General features: G+C 47.2%; 2 protein-coding genes across 2 annotated transcripts in view; both read left to right on the forward strand.

The window, feature by feature from the left end:
- Positions 1-12,359, forward strand: part of LOC149469341 (uncharacterized) — a 293,469-nt gene that overhangs the window by 3,683 nt on the left and 277,427 nt on the right. The window lies entirely within an intron of this gene.
- Positions 1,396-3,604, forward strand: LOC149469342 (uncharacterized). The gene has a single exon (XM_089669339.1). The coding sequence runs from the start codon at positions 1,396-1,398 to the stop codon at positions 2,308-2,310; it is 915 nt and encodes a 304-aa protein (XP_089525465.1). The 3' UTR covers positions 2,311-3,604.

Consider the following 12,359-nt stretch of genomic DNA (forward strand, 5'->3'; position numbering starts at 1 on the left):
GCATCATCCAGATGGTCATTGGCAACCTTCAGACGGGCCTGGACATGTGATGACTTGAGCAGGGGAACCTTCCTTGCAATGCATGATTGGAAACCATGACGGCGTAGTGTTCTACCGACAGTGACCTTTGAAACTGTGGTCCCAGCTCTCTTCATGTCATTGACCAGCTCCTCACGTGTAGTTCTGGGCTGATTCCTCACCTTTCTTATCATCAGTGATACCCCACGATGTGACATCTTGCACGGAGCCCCAGTCCGAGGGAGACTGACAGTCGTCTTTAGCCTCTTCCATTTTCTAACAATTGCTCCAACAGTTGATCTATTTTCACCAAGCTGCTTGGCAATTGCCCCGTAGCCCTTTCCAGCCTTGTGGAGGTCCACAGTTTTGTCTCTGGTGTCTTTTGATAGCTCTTTGGTCTTGCCCATGGTAGTAGTTGGCATCTGACTGACTGTGGGGTGGACAGGTGTCTTTAAAGAGCTCAGACAGGTGCTACTAAGTTAGATGAATGAGTGGAGTAGAGGTGAACTTTTTAAAGGCGCAGTAACAGGTCTTTGAGAGCCAGAATTCTTGCTGTTTCTTATGTGTTCAAATACTTCTGTTCAGCCGTGCGAGACAAATACATTCTTTACAAATCATACAATGTGATTTCCTGAATTTTTTTTTTAACTCTCTCAGAGTGGGAATGCACCTACAATGTGAATGTCAGACCCCTCCATGATTTCTAAGTGGGAAAACTTGCAAAATCTCAGGGGGTTCAAATACTTCTGTTCCTCACTGTATACACATAATATGGATTCTCTTTTGTTACACCCATTTCCTCCCAGCTGGACATTTTATATCGGATGATGTGATTGGAGCACAGACTTTTACATGGTGATAATAATGTGATAACATCCTCCAACTTTGGACCCTTAAACAGAAAGTGATAATGAGGGAGGAGTCAATACCCCAATGATGGTGGTCTTCAGGATCAGTCCAGTCTTCATCTTGGTTGTTCTCCCCCCATCCTCACTCTCTGACCTCTGGTGGGGCTCAGCCCCGCTGTTCTTCATGACTAAATCATGGACTAAATAAGGAAGTGCAGTACTTCTTGTGTTGGGAAGATGGCGATGAGTGATAGAGGGGGTGGGGACCCTCGTCCTATAATCCCCTCATCACTGTCCCTCCTATAAAAGACAGTTCTGGTTGTTTCCTCACTCTCTGACTAAGGTCCATGAATAAAGAAATGATCTGGTAGGAGATCAGAGGAGCCATTTCCTAGTTCCCTTGAGGGTGGAATTGTAAGCTCCTCAGAGACCAAGCTGCCTGATGTGGGCGGAGTCCTGGTTTGGGGGAACCAATCAGCTCCTGTCTAGTAATCCTCTTTGTCTTTGTATTTTAGTCCATGGCCGGGAGATGAGGAAAACCTCCGAGGATTGTCTCACTTTGTCTCCAGACTGGAAAGTAGAAGATGAGGACATCACACAGTATAGTCCAGGAGAAAACCCGGCTCCCTCCAATGTCCATCCGGCACCACCCAGTGTAGATGGACCATCGGATTCCTCGTATCCGGAGGAACCTCAGACTGTGCGGGACCGGGCCGGCCTTCCAACAGGGAAGAGGTTCTCCTGTACTGAGTGCGGGAAGGGATTCCGTTATAAATACAATCTTAATATGCATAAAAGATCTCACACAGGAGAGAAGCCGTATTCCTGTCCTGAGTGCGGGAAATGTTTTGTACAAAAATTTGAATTTGTCAGACATGAAAGGTCCCACACGGGGGAAAAGCCGTATTCCTGTCTTGAGTGTGGAAAATGTTTTTCAGAAAGGTCCAGTCTTTACACACATCAGAGACTGCATACGGGTGAAAAGCCATATTGCTGTTCTGAGTGCGGAAAATGTTTTTCACAGAAGTGCAATCTTTATACGCATCAGAAATCTCACACAAGGGACAAGCCGTATTCCTGTCCTGAGTGCGGGAAATGTTTTTCACTAAATGCCAATCTTTACAGACATCAGAGATGTCACACAGGAGAGAAACCTTATTCATGTCCTGAGTGCGGGGAATGGTTTTCACGGAAGTCTCATCTTGACGCACATCAGAGCTCTCACACGGGGGAAAAGCCACTTTCTTGTTCTGAGTGCGGTAAATGTTTTGTATACAAATCAGGACTTGTTATACATCAGAGATCTCACACGGGGGAGAAGCCGTATTCCTGTCCTGAGTGCGGGAAATGTTTTACAGTGAAGTCTCATCTTTCCAGACATCAGAGATCTCACACAGGGAGAAGCCACTTTTCTGTCCTGTATGAGGGAAATGTTCCTCACTGAAGTCCTGTCTTCCTGTACATCAGGAGTCCCACACAACTCTGGAGGTATATTAGTGCCTTGAGTGCGGGAAATGTCTTCTATATTAATGTTGCTGGACATCCCAGCTCTCATGTGGGGAAGAAGCACACCCTGATATACACCTCAGATATACTCCATGGCTGATCTTCATCATGGAAGAAACAGTGGATAAGGAGATCAGAGGCCCCCAAAGACATGGATGAAGTGTGGGACCGGGTTGGCCATTGATATCAGGAGAAGAATATAAATGGAGTGTGAAATGCTCTGTAATGATGGAGAACATTCCCCCGGCTCAGCAAATCTAATGACATCGGTGTTTTAGCCCCATTCACAGAGAAGGAATGGACAGGAGATACAATCTCTCATACAGACAGAATGGTAATGTGACTTTATAAAGAGGAACGCCAGAAAATCACATCAATCAAATCTTCCGATGTTTTCTGTGCAATCTGCGTACACATAGGGGGAGGGGCAGACCCAGGGGCATCCAGTGAGAACACAGAGGGGGGCTGGCTTACCATGGTAGGCAGGAAGTGTCTTAGGCCCGAGCACCAGCATGTCCACCAGCTGCCATAAACAAGGGAGCTGGCCCAGCACAGAACTCCTGGGAAGACTTACCTGACGCCACTTTCCTGCTCCATTTTCCATCCAGCCAGTGATGGTCCTGCCGCCATTTGTTTTATTATTGGTGTATACTCTGATCAGCAGGAATCATTTCTCCTGAAGAAGTGAGCGCTGCACCACGAAACGCGTGGAGATGGATGACGGTGCTGGATCCTCCTTATGGTGCTCAGAATTCTGTCCCACGGTGATTGTTGTCCAGGAATTGTCCATTGATGGACTTTGTGAGAGATTTCATGGCCTTGTACACCTGCTGGGAGGGTTGTATGATTTCTACGCTGATTGGGAAGAAAACATTGGAAGATCTTTATTGATGTTTTTCTGGAGTTCCTCTTTATAAAGTCCCATGAGTTCCATTGTGTATGTATGAGAGATTTCATCTGGGGTAAGGACTGACCTACACCCCATCCATGCACACTTACCTCTCCAGATCTGCTAAGGAATGGACATGCACTTTCACCAGGTGAATGGTTCTACACATTCTTTATGAATAGACCCCCAAATGTCAGGAGACGTTTCTATAAAGACGGGAAGTATGGAGCAGAGAAATGAAGAGACCTCCCAGCAATGTTATTGTAATGTACACCAATAATAATGACTCCGCCCACACATTCCAGACAAGGGATCTTCCTGACCAATCAGATTTCTGCCTTTACTATTTCCTGATTTATTTTTCCAATCCTGTTGAAAGTGAAACTATAATAAAAATGTATTGAATGAAAAAAAAATTCCTGTGTGTGTGCAATGATGACAAAGCTGTGTATCCAGAAACGGCTGGTCGGTGACACTTCCATATACAGCCCAATGAAGTGACAAGGAAGCCCTAGAACCCTTTGGAGGAACCCTGGCTGAGAAAGGCTGGACTAGGCAGTCACATATCTCTGCCCCCCTTGCAGGGTTCCCAACCCTCCGGGACTTTTATTACTGACACAACATGAAATAGAATAGAATGGATAGATAATGTGGACATTGCAGTCAATGGAAGGTGATGAAGGGACGGGCAGAATCAAGCTCCTTGATAGTAGAGGCAGACCCGATCAGTCCTCATGGGGGTCACATACATGTATAATAGACCCTTGTGGTGTCATGGAGGACAATCCTCAGGTATCCTCATATGTAGATGATAGTCACTGAGATATCAGATAAAGCCACACGCTGCTATCTCACACTTGGCACAAAGACAGCCAGTAGATGGATGTAAAGAGATGACGGAACGGGGCACTTGTAGAGTCAAAGGAGGCAGCGGTCACCATTCACTTTCAGCACAGGAGAGTCCCTCAATCCTCAGTGAGGTCATATACATACATGGCAGACCCATATAGATCCCATAGGGGGTAATCCACGTAGTCATCCACGGATAATTGTGGTAATAGCAGTGTTGTCAGTATATGGATGGCGGGTTATAATGACAGGATAGATAGTGCAGTAGGCAGTGGGTGAGCAGAAATATGAGACTGATAGAGCCCTGTGTGCCAGCGATAGGAACAAGGACATCAGACAGGTGGAGCTCAGCCCAGCAATTTCCATGAATGGGGACTCCCGCAGTGTATTAGTGCCTTAGTCCAAAAAACAGAGTCCGCTCACCCATCCAAGTGCCGTTTGCTAATGCATTGTCCTCCCGCTGCATGGTGGAAGTGTAGAGGCACGCCGTGTAATCATCTGTGGATGAGGAGGTCTGCAAAGAGGTCTAGTGTGTCCAGAGCAGTGTGGCCAGGTGATGAGGCTGTGTGGAGAGGTCTGGATGCCGGGGACACGGGCATCATGATGTTGTGACGTCAACGTGTTTCATCCACTGAGTCACGTGAGCTTCTTCAGCCCACAGCACACCGGACACACTAGACCTCTTTGCAGACCTAATCATCCACGGATGATTACACGGCGTGCCTCTACACTTCCACTATGCAGCCGGAAGACAATGCATTAGAAAACAGCACTTGGATGGGAAGCAGAAGGAGCCTAGAGAGGATGGGGAGCAGGAGGAACCTAGAGAGGATGGGGAGGTGAAGATTCCTAGAAAGGATGGAGAGGTGAAGAAGCCTAGAAAGGACGAAGAGGAGAAGGAGCCCAGAGATGACGAGGAGGAGAAGGAGCCTAGAGAGGGATGGGAGCCTAGAGAGGAGGGGGAAGGGATGGAGCCAAGAGAGGATGGGGAAGGGATGCAGCCTAGAGAGAATGGGGAGGAGAAGGAGCCTAGAGAGAATGGGGGGGAGAAGGAGCCTAGAGAGGATGGGAGGAGAAGGAGCCTAGAGAGGATGGGAGGGGGGTAGAAACCTAAGGAGAATCGAAGAGAAGGGTGGAAAAGGAAGGGAAGGAAAGTATAGAGGATGGAGAAGAAGCCTAGAAAGGATGGGAAGGGAAAGAAGCCTAGAGAGGATGGGAAGGGGAAGGAGCCTAACGAGGAAGAGGAGTGAAAGAAGCCTAACGAGGATGAGGAGTGAAAGAAGCCTAGCCTCCCCAGTGGTATTCCTGAGTGTAGTTCGGGGTAAAATTTCAGTATCAAGAGAGGTAACCCCGAGCTACACTCCGGCTTACCATGCAGCGTTGTTCAGGGATTCCCTGCAGTGCTTACCTTGTCCTTCGCTCCCACGATGTGTCCCCTGCAGCATCCCCGGCCATCTCCTCCGGCCGATACCGGCATCCGGCTTCCGTGTTCCTGTCACTGTGACGTCGGGACGTACGGGTGCCGGAACCGGCGGCAAATTTAAAACATTTTTTGCAAACAAATATTACATAGTATAACATTCCTGTATCAAACCATTTCACATACATTTTGTCCCGAGTGCTTTGTCCGGCGTCCTGCCTGCATTTTTACTCTTCTTTCTGCCTGGAAACAGAAACGTCCATGGCGCCCAAAAAGTGTCCCTTTAGGTCAGACGCGGTTTTAGACCGGCTAGAGAACAGCGATAGTAAATCAGAACCACTTGCAGAATTGAGTGATAATGATTTGTGGGGGAAATTCGTTGTCAGACACTGAAAACGATTCTGCGACTTTGCTCAGCGATGTGCGAACTTGGCGCTATATTTCCAATATCAGTGTTTTTGGTTTGATTATATTATTGAATTACATTTATTATTATTATATTATTATTTTTTAGGAGTATTTATTAAATTATAATTTATGATTTCGTGTTTCAAGTTTTATCATACCCGGGATGTTTACTAGACTCTTGTCCGGACAGATTTCAGTGAGTTATTCCTAAAAATTACATGTCTACAATAAAAAACTACACATTTCCATGCAAAAAAATGTACCGCTTTCAGCACCAAAAATCTGAAATAATCAGACCGCCAGGGAGGTTAGAGAGTATGGGGAGGAGAAGGAGCCTAGATAAGATGGGGAGTAATAGGAGCCTAGATGTGTTCTGTATTCCTGCCTCCCTCCCAGGAATACAGAACACATTTTCTCAGATGATCCCAGTATTGGACCCATTTAGTATGCTGGACATGAAAGTATTCTGCATCCAACCTTCTGGAAAAGACAAACATATTTCCTCCCCCCATCCCTTCACTGGGTTGTTTTACAGAAGAACTAAAGGCATTGATTTTCTGGAGAGTGGAGAGGGATGAGACCTCCTGTTGGTTTCTATTGCTGCCTCGGCCTCCTTTAGGGAGATTCAGCCTCTCTATTTGTCCTGTTTACAATTATTACCGAAAGTGATATAAAATCCTGAGATTTGGGGTGTCACCAGAACAGGATCAGGAAGAGGACTCCCTATGACACCATTGTATGTAGGGGGCGCTCTGCAACTAGATTTTACACCATCGTATATAGGGGCAGCTTTCCAAATATATTATTACACACTGTACAGTATTGTCTCTCCGCCCTCTACATTGTAACCCCCCCGGGACACCCCCCATGTGTACATCTGGAGGTCATCTTTCCAGAATCATTCCAATGATAAAACACACACCCCCATATTAATACAACACATGTACTGGTGGTCCAATCAGAACCCTCCAGGCCCCAGCAGTGCACACCCCCAGATTAATATGACACATGTACTGGTGGTCCAATCAGAACCCTCCGGGCCCCAGCAGTGCACACCCCCAGATTAATATGACACATGTACTGGTGGTCCAATCAGAACCCTCCAGGCCCCAGCAGTGCACACCCCCAGATTAATATGACACGTGTACTGGTGGTCCAATCAGAACCCTCCAGGCCCCAGCAGTGCACACCCCCAGATTAATATGACACATGTACTGGTGGTCCAATCAGAACCCTCCAGGCCCCAGCAGTGCCCCCAGCCCTGAATTCTCTCCAGTGGGACTCTCCAGTGAAATCTCCTCTCATCAATTACTAGCCGGATTCTCTCTATTACCTCCTGTATGTACAAAACTCACCCAAATCTCTCCCCTCCTCACCATCCACTAGAAATTGGAGGAATTGTTTCTTCTTCCTGAAATCCAGACCTAGAGAGGAATAGAAAAGAACCAACAAACCCCACAAAGTCTTTTTATAGAGATTTATTCCATCAAATCCAAACTATTCTACACATATTTATTCCATGGAATATGAAGAGATTTTTCTATCAATAATCCCATCAAATCTGCGTGTTTATTGGACTTTATTCCCAGCAATAATCAATCAGGAATCCATGCCGGCAATCATCAGATCAATAGGAATGTTTCCAATATCCAGTGATCACGGTTTGATCCTCCAACATAACCAGTGCACAGAATGATAAATCTATCCCATGAAATGGATCTTATTGATTGGTTGATGTCATTGATTGATCTATTGATTCCCTTCTATGATAGAATAGATTGATTTCTCCATGTATTGATCATCCTCTCCATATATCTCTTCACCTTGTCTAACATCATACAAATCCTGAATGCTATAAATCTCAGTCCTGTCCATGAATTGTATGTGACTCGGGTCTTTATAATACCATATACTGGACTGTTACTTCATTCCCTATTTTTATATCGTCTTCTTACACCTGTCCTGATGAAGTGACACTTTGAAGCCATGAAACGCGTTGATGGTGTATTTTACATTCACTTGTCCAGTAAACTCCGACCTTCTGAAGAAAACATTTCACAGTTTCCTCCTTTACTATGGGCTCCTCTGCTCACCTCACCCTCATTATTTCTTGAGGTGAAAGTTCTCCACCGGGATCCAAATCCTGCTTAGTATATGATGATCCGGAATTCCCCGATGACCATGGAGGGTGACCACCCATTGACTTCAGTGAGGAGACAGACATATTCTCCACAAGTCCTCAGATAGGTTGTCTGATCCCTGGATGGGTTCCCACAACCTCCCAGATGTGAGTCCATGCACCGTACTTCTCCCCATCTTCTAGAACCATCTCCCACCTTCTGGTATCCATCACTACACTCAGTCCCATCTCTTTCATGGTCTTTTATCCTCTTTTCCCGTCTCCTGATGGTTTGGAGGATTTCTACATATTGCTCTCATGACAGGTCTACTTTATTGTATGCAGAGAGGAGGGGGAGGAGTACACAGACTCCTCCCAGTGTTGGTTTATGAGGGGGACCTATAGGGTATTCTGCCCCGTCCAATCACAATATCCCCTGAGGAGCCCCCACTGTGTGCAGGTACCCCCCAGACATGAGACTGTCCTCCAATCTGGTCATTTCCTGATAGATCAGATGACAAAGTCATATCTATGAGGGTCTCTGTCATGTCATGTCTATGGGCCCCTTATTGTAATATAACCCCTCCCCCTCTTGACCTGTACTGGGAAATATCCGGGCTGTGATTGGTGAGGACAATACTGCTGTTATCTCCAATATTGTTCTATGGGTGGGATTTGTAGGAAGATTCTGTACAGAGGCTCCTATTCATTCACAAAACTGAAGCCCAGGAAACACACTTTACTATACTTCAGTGAATGAACACAAGAGTGATTGGTATCGATCATTCACCAAATCAATTTAGGAAGGGGCTGGTAAACATGACATGCCAACCCCCCCCACACTCCATCCAGAAGCTGCAGCCAGTGTGGGGGGCAGGAGGGGAAGTCAGACAGCAGCACTGCACAGATGGAGGCTGGGGCATCGGAAGGAGGTCCCAGCACAGGGAGGGAGTTTTAGTGATGGAGAAGTATTTGGACATTTTGATCTCCTTGTGGCTTCCGTGCAGCAGCTGAAGCCAATGGGAGGGGAAAGGAGAAACCAGATGCAGGGGAGCCAGATGGATTGGTGCTGCAGAGGAATGGATGCTGTGAGGGAATCAGTGCTGTGGGAGGATGTTAGAGCTGTGGGGATCCATCTTAGAGGACAGGCATAGGGGCTGTGGAGTGGAGGGAAGCTCAGCAGACCAGGCGCTCATAGCAGAAGGGGGAAAGCCATGACAGTATGTTGTAGCTGGAGGCAGTTCTGTAGGTCAGTAGGACATCAGTACATCCATGGCAGGGAAAGGGTTCAAGTGCCATCTAGGGGCCATTTTTCAGTAACAACCTTTTTCATCATCTCAATGGCACACTCCATTTTAGGGCTGGACATGTTGGGTATCTATTGACTCGGCACAACCTCATCTTTTATATTTTACTAAACAATTGGTAAAATAAAGTATTTGGGTTCTCAAAAATTACATTTAGTGCATTTTGTACTGATGGAACTAATATCATGTGACATTAAAAAATCAGAACTATCACCACTGTATTCTCCAGGGCCTCTGCTGTCATGAAATTTATGTTTGGGGGTTTAAATAATCTTGAGGCCCAAAATCTGCATTTTAATATGCATGCAAAAAAAATGCAAAACTAGCTCTGTCAGTGAAAAGGTCAATGTGAGCTAGATGGGATCACTCTGCTGGGGTCAGAGTGCGAGAGTGTGACCTCAGAGTGCGGGAGTATGACCTCAGGGTGCGGGAGTGTGACCTCAGGGTGCGGGAGTGTGACCTCAGAGTGTGGGAGTGTGAGCTCAGAGTGCGGGAGTGTGACCTCAGGGTGAGGGAGTGTGACCTCAGAGTGCGGGAGTATGAGCTCAGAGTGCGGGAGTGTGACCTCAGAGTGCGGGAGTGTGACCTCAGGGTGAGGGAGTATGACCTCAGGGTGAGGGAGTATGACCTCAGAGTGAGGGAGTATGACCTCAGGGTGCCGGAGTGTGACCTCAGAGTGCGGGAGTATGACCTCAGAGTGCGGGAGTATGACCTCAGAGTGTGGGAGTATGACCTCAGAGTGCAGGAGTGTGACCTCAGAGTGCGGGAGTATGACCTCAGGGATTACTATGGAGCCACGTCTGATGAAGGAAACTAAGGGCTCTATTTATAGAACATTCATTAAACCAATGAGACAATCATTCCTCCACCTGTGACACAGTAACACAGTGATTTCCTATGATCACCGGCTCCATCTAGTGGCCATAATGAGGTGATTTTTCTGAAATATCTCCATCAGTAAAACTAGCCCAATATGATATTATGGCCACTAGATGGAGCCAATGATCATAAGAAATCAAATATGGCCAAAACTCCTCCCAGCTGGAGAATGCCGGTCACATCCGTTCAACATTGTTCTCCATAGACCTTCAAGTGTTTGTGAAATCTCCCACCACAAAATGCACTCAGCCAATCACAGGGCAGGAATCCATTTTTATTCTTCTCCTGCCATCAATGACCAACCCGGTCCCACACTTCATCCATGTCTTTGGGGACCTCTGATCTCCTTATGAACTGTTTCTTCCATGATGAAGATCAGCCATGAGGTATACAGGTGAAACTCGAAAAATGAGAATATGGTGCAAAAGTTCATTTATTTCAGTGCAGCAACTTAAAAGGTGAAACTAATATATGAGACTCATTCCATGCAAAGCAAGATAGTTCAAGCCGTGATTTGTCATCATTGTGATGATTATGGCTTACAGCTCATGAAAACCCCAAATCCACAATCTCAGAAAATGAGAATATTCCATGCAATCAATAAAACACGGATTGTACATAGAACAATATCGCACCTCTGAAAAGTAGAAGCTGCATATGTACTCAGTACTTGGTTGGGGCCCCTTTTGCAGCAATTACTGCCTCAATGCGGCGTGGCATGGAAGCTATCAGCCTGTGGCCCTGCTGAGGTGTTATGGAAGAGCAGGATGCTTCAATAGCGGCCTTCAGCTCTTCTGCGTTGTTCGGTCTCATGTCTCTCATCTTTCTCTTGGCAATGCCCCATAGATTCCCTTTGGGGTTCAGGTCAGGCGAGTTTGCTGGCCAATCAAGCACAGTAATCCCACGGTCATTGGACCAGATTTTGGTCCTTTTGGCAGTGTGGGCGGTGCCAAGTCCTGCTGGAAAATGAAGTCAGCCTCCCCATAAAGCTCGTCTGCGGAAGGAAGCATGAAGTGCTCCAAAATATCCTGGTAGACGGCTGCAGTGACCCTGGACTTAATGAAGCACAGTGGGCCAACACCAGCAGATGACATGGCTCCCCAAATCAACACAGACTGTGGAAACTTCACACTGGACTTCAAGCATCTTGCAGTGTGTGCCTCTCCATTATTCCTCCATGCTCGGGGTCCTTGGGCCTCTACATTCTTCCTCCATGCTCGGGGTCCTTGTGCCTCTCCATTCTTCCTCCATACTCGGGGTCCTTGGGCCTCTCCATTCTTCCTCCATACTCGGGGTCCTTGGGCCTCTCCATTCTTCCTCCATACTCGGGGTACTTGGGCCTCTCCATTCTTCCTCCATACTCGGGGTCCTTGGGCCTCTCCATACTTCCTCCATACTCGGGGTCCTTGGGCCTCTCCATTCTTCCTCCATACTCGGGGTCCTTGGGCCTCTCCATTCTTCTTCCATACTCCGGGTCCTTGTGCCTCTCCATTCTTCCTCCATACTCGGGGTACTTGGGCCTCTCCATTCTTCCTCCATACTCGGGGTCCTTGGGCCTCTCCATTCTTCCTCCATACTCGGGGTCCTTGGGCCTCTCCATTCTTCCTCCATACTCGGGGTCCTTGGGCCTCTCCATTCTTCCTCCATACTCGGGGTCCTTGTGCCTCTCCATTCTTCCTCCATACTCGGGGTCCTTGGGCCTCTCCATTCTTCCTCCATACTCGGGGTCCTTGGGCCTCTCCATTCTTCCTCCATACTCGGAATCCTTGGGCCTCTCCATTCTTCCTCCATACTTGGGGTCCTTGGTTTCCAAATGACATGCAGAAGTTGCTCTCATCAGAAAAGAGGACTTTGGACCACTGAGCAGCAGACCAGGTCTGTTTTTCTTTAGCCCAGGTAAGACTCTTCTGACGTTGTTTGTTGTTCAGGAGCGGCTTGACAAGAGGAATATGACATTTGAAGCCCATGTCCAGGATCCGTCTGTGTGTGGTGGCTCTTGATGCACTGACTCCAGCCTCAGTCCACTCCTTGTGAAAGTCCCCAACACTTTTGAATGGTCATTTCCTGACAATCCTCTCCAGGCTGCAGTCATCCCTGCTGCTTGTGCACCTTTTTC

The sequence above is a fragment of the Staurois parvus genome, unplaced genomic scaffold (assembly GCF_062004578.1).
Source record: "Staurois parvus isolate SC_StPar_1 unplaced genomic scaffold, SC_StPar_1.0 ptg000073l, whole genome shotgun sequence".
NCBI classification, from domain to species: Eukaryota; Metazoa; Chordata; class Amphibia; order Anura; family Ranidae; genus Staurois; species Staurois parvus.

Excerpts from the sequence above, each read along its gene's own strand:
- LOC149469342 (XM_089669339.1), top strand. The coding sequence starts at position 1,396 with ATGAGGAAAACCTCCGAGGATTGTCTCACTTTGTCTCCAGACTGGAAA.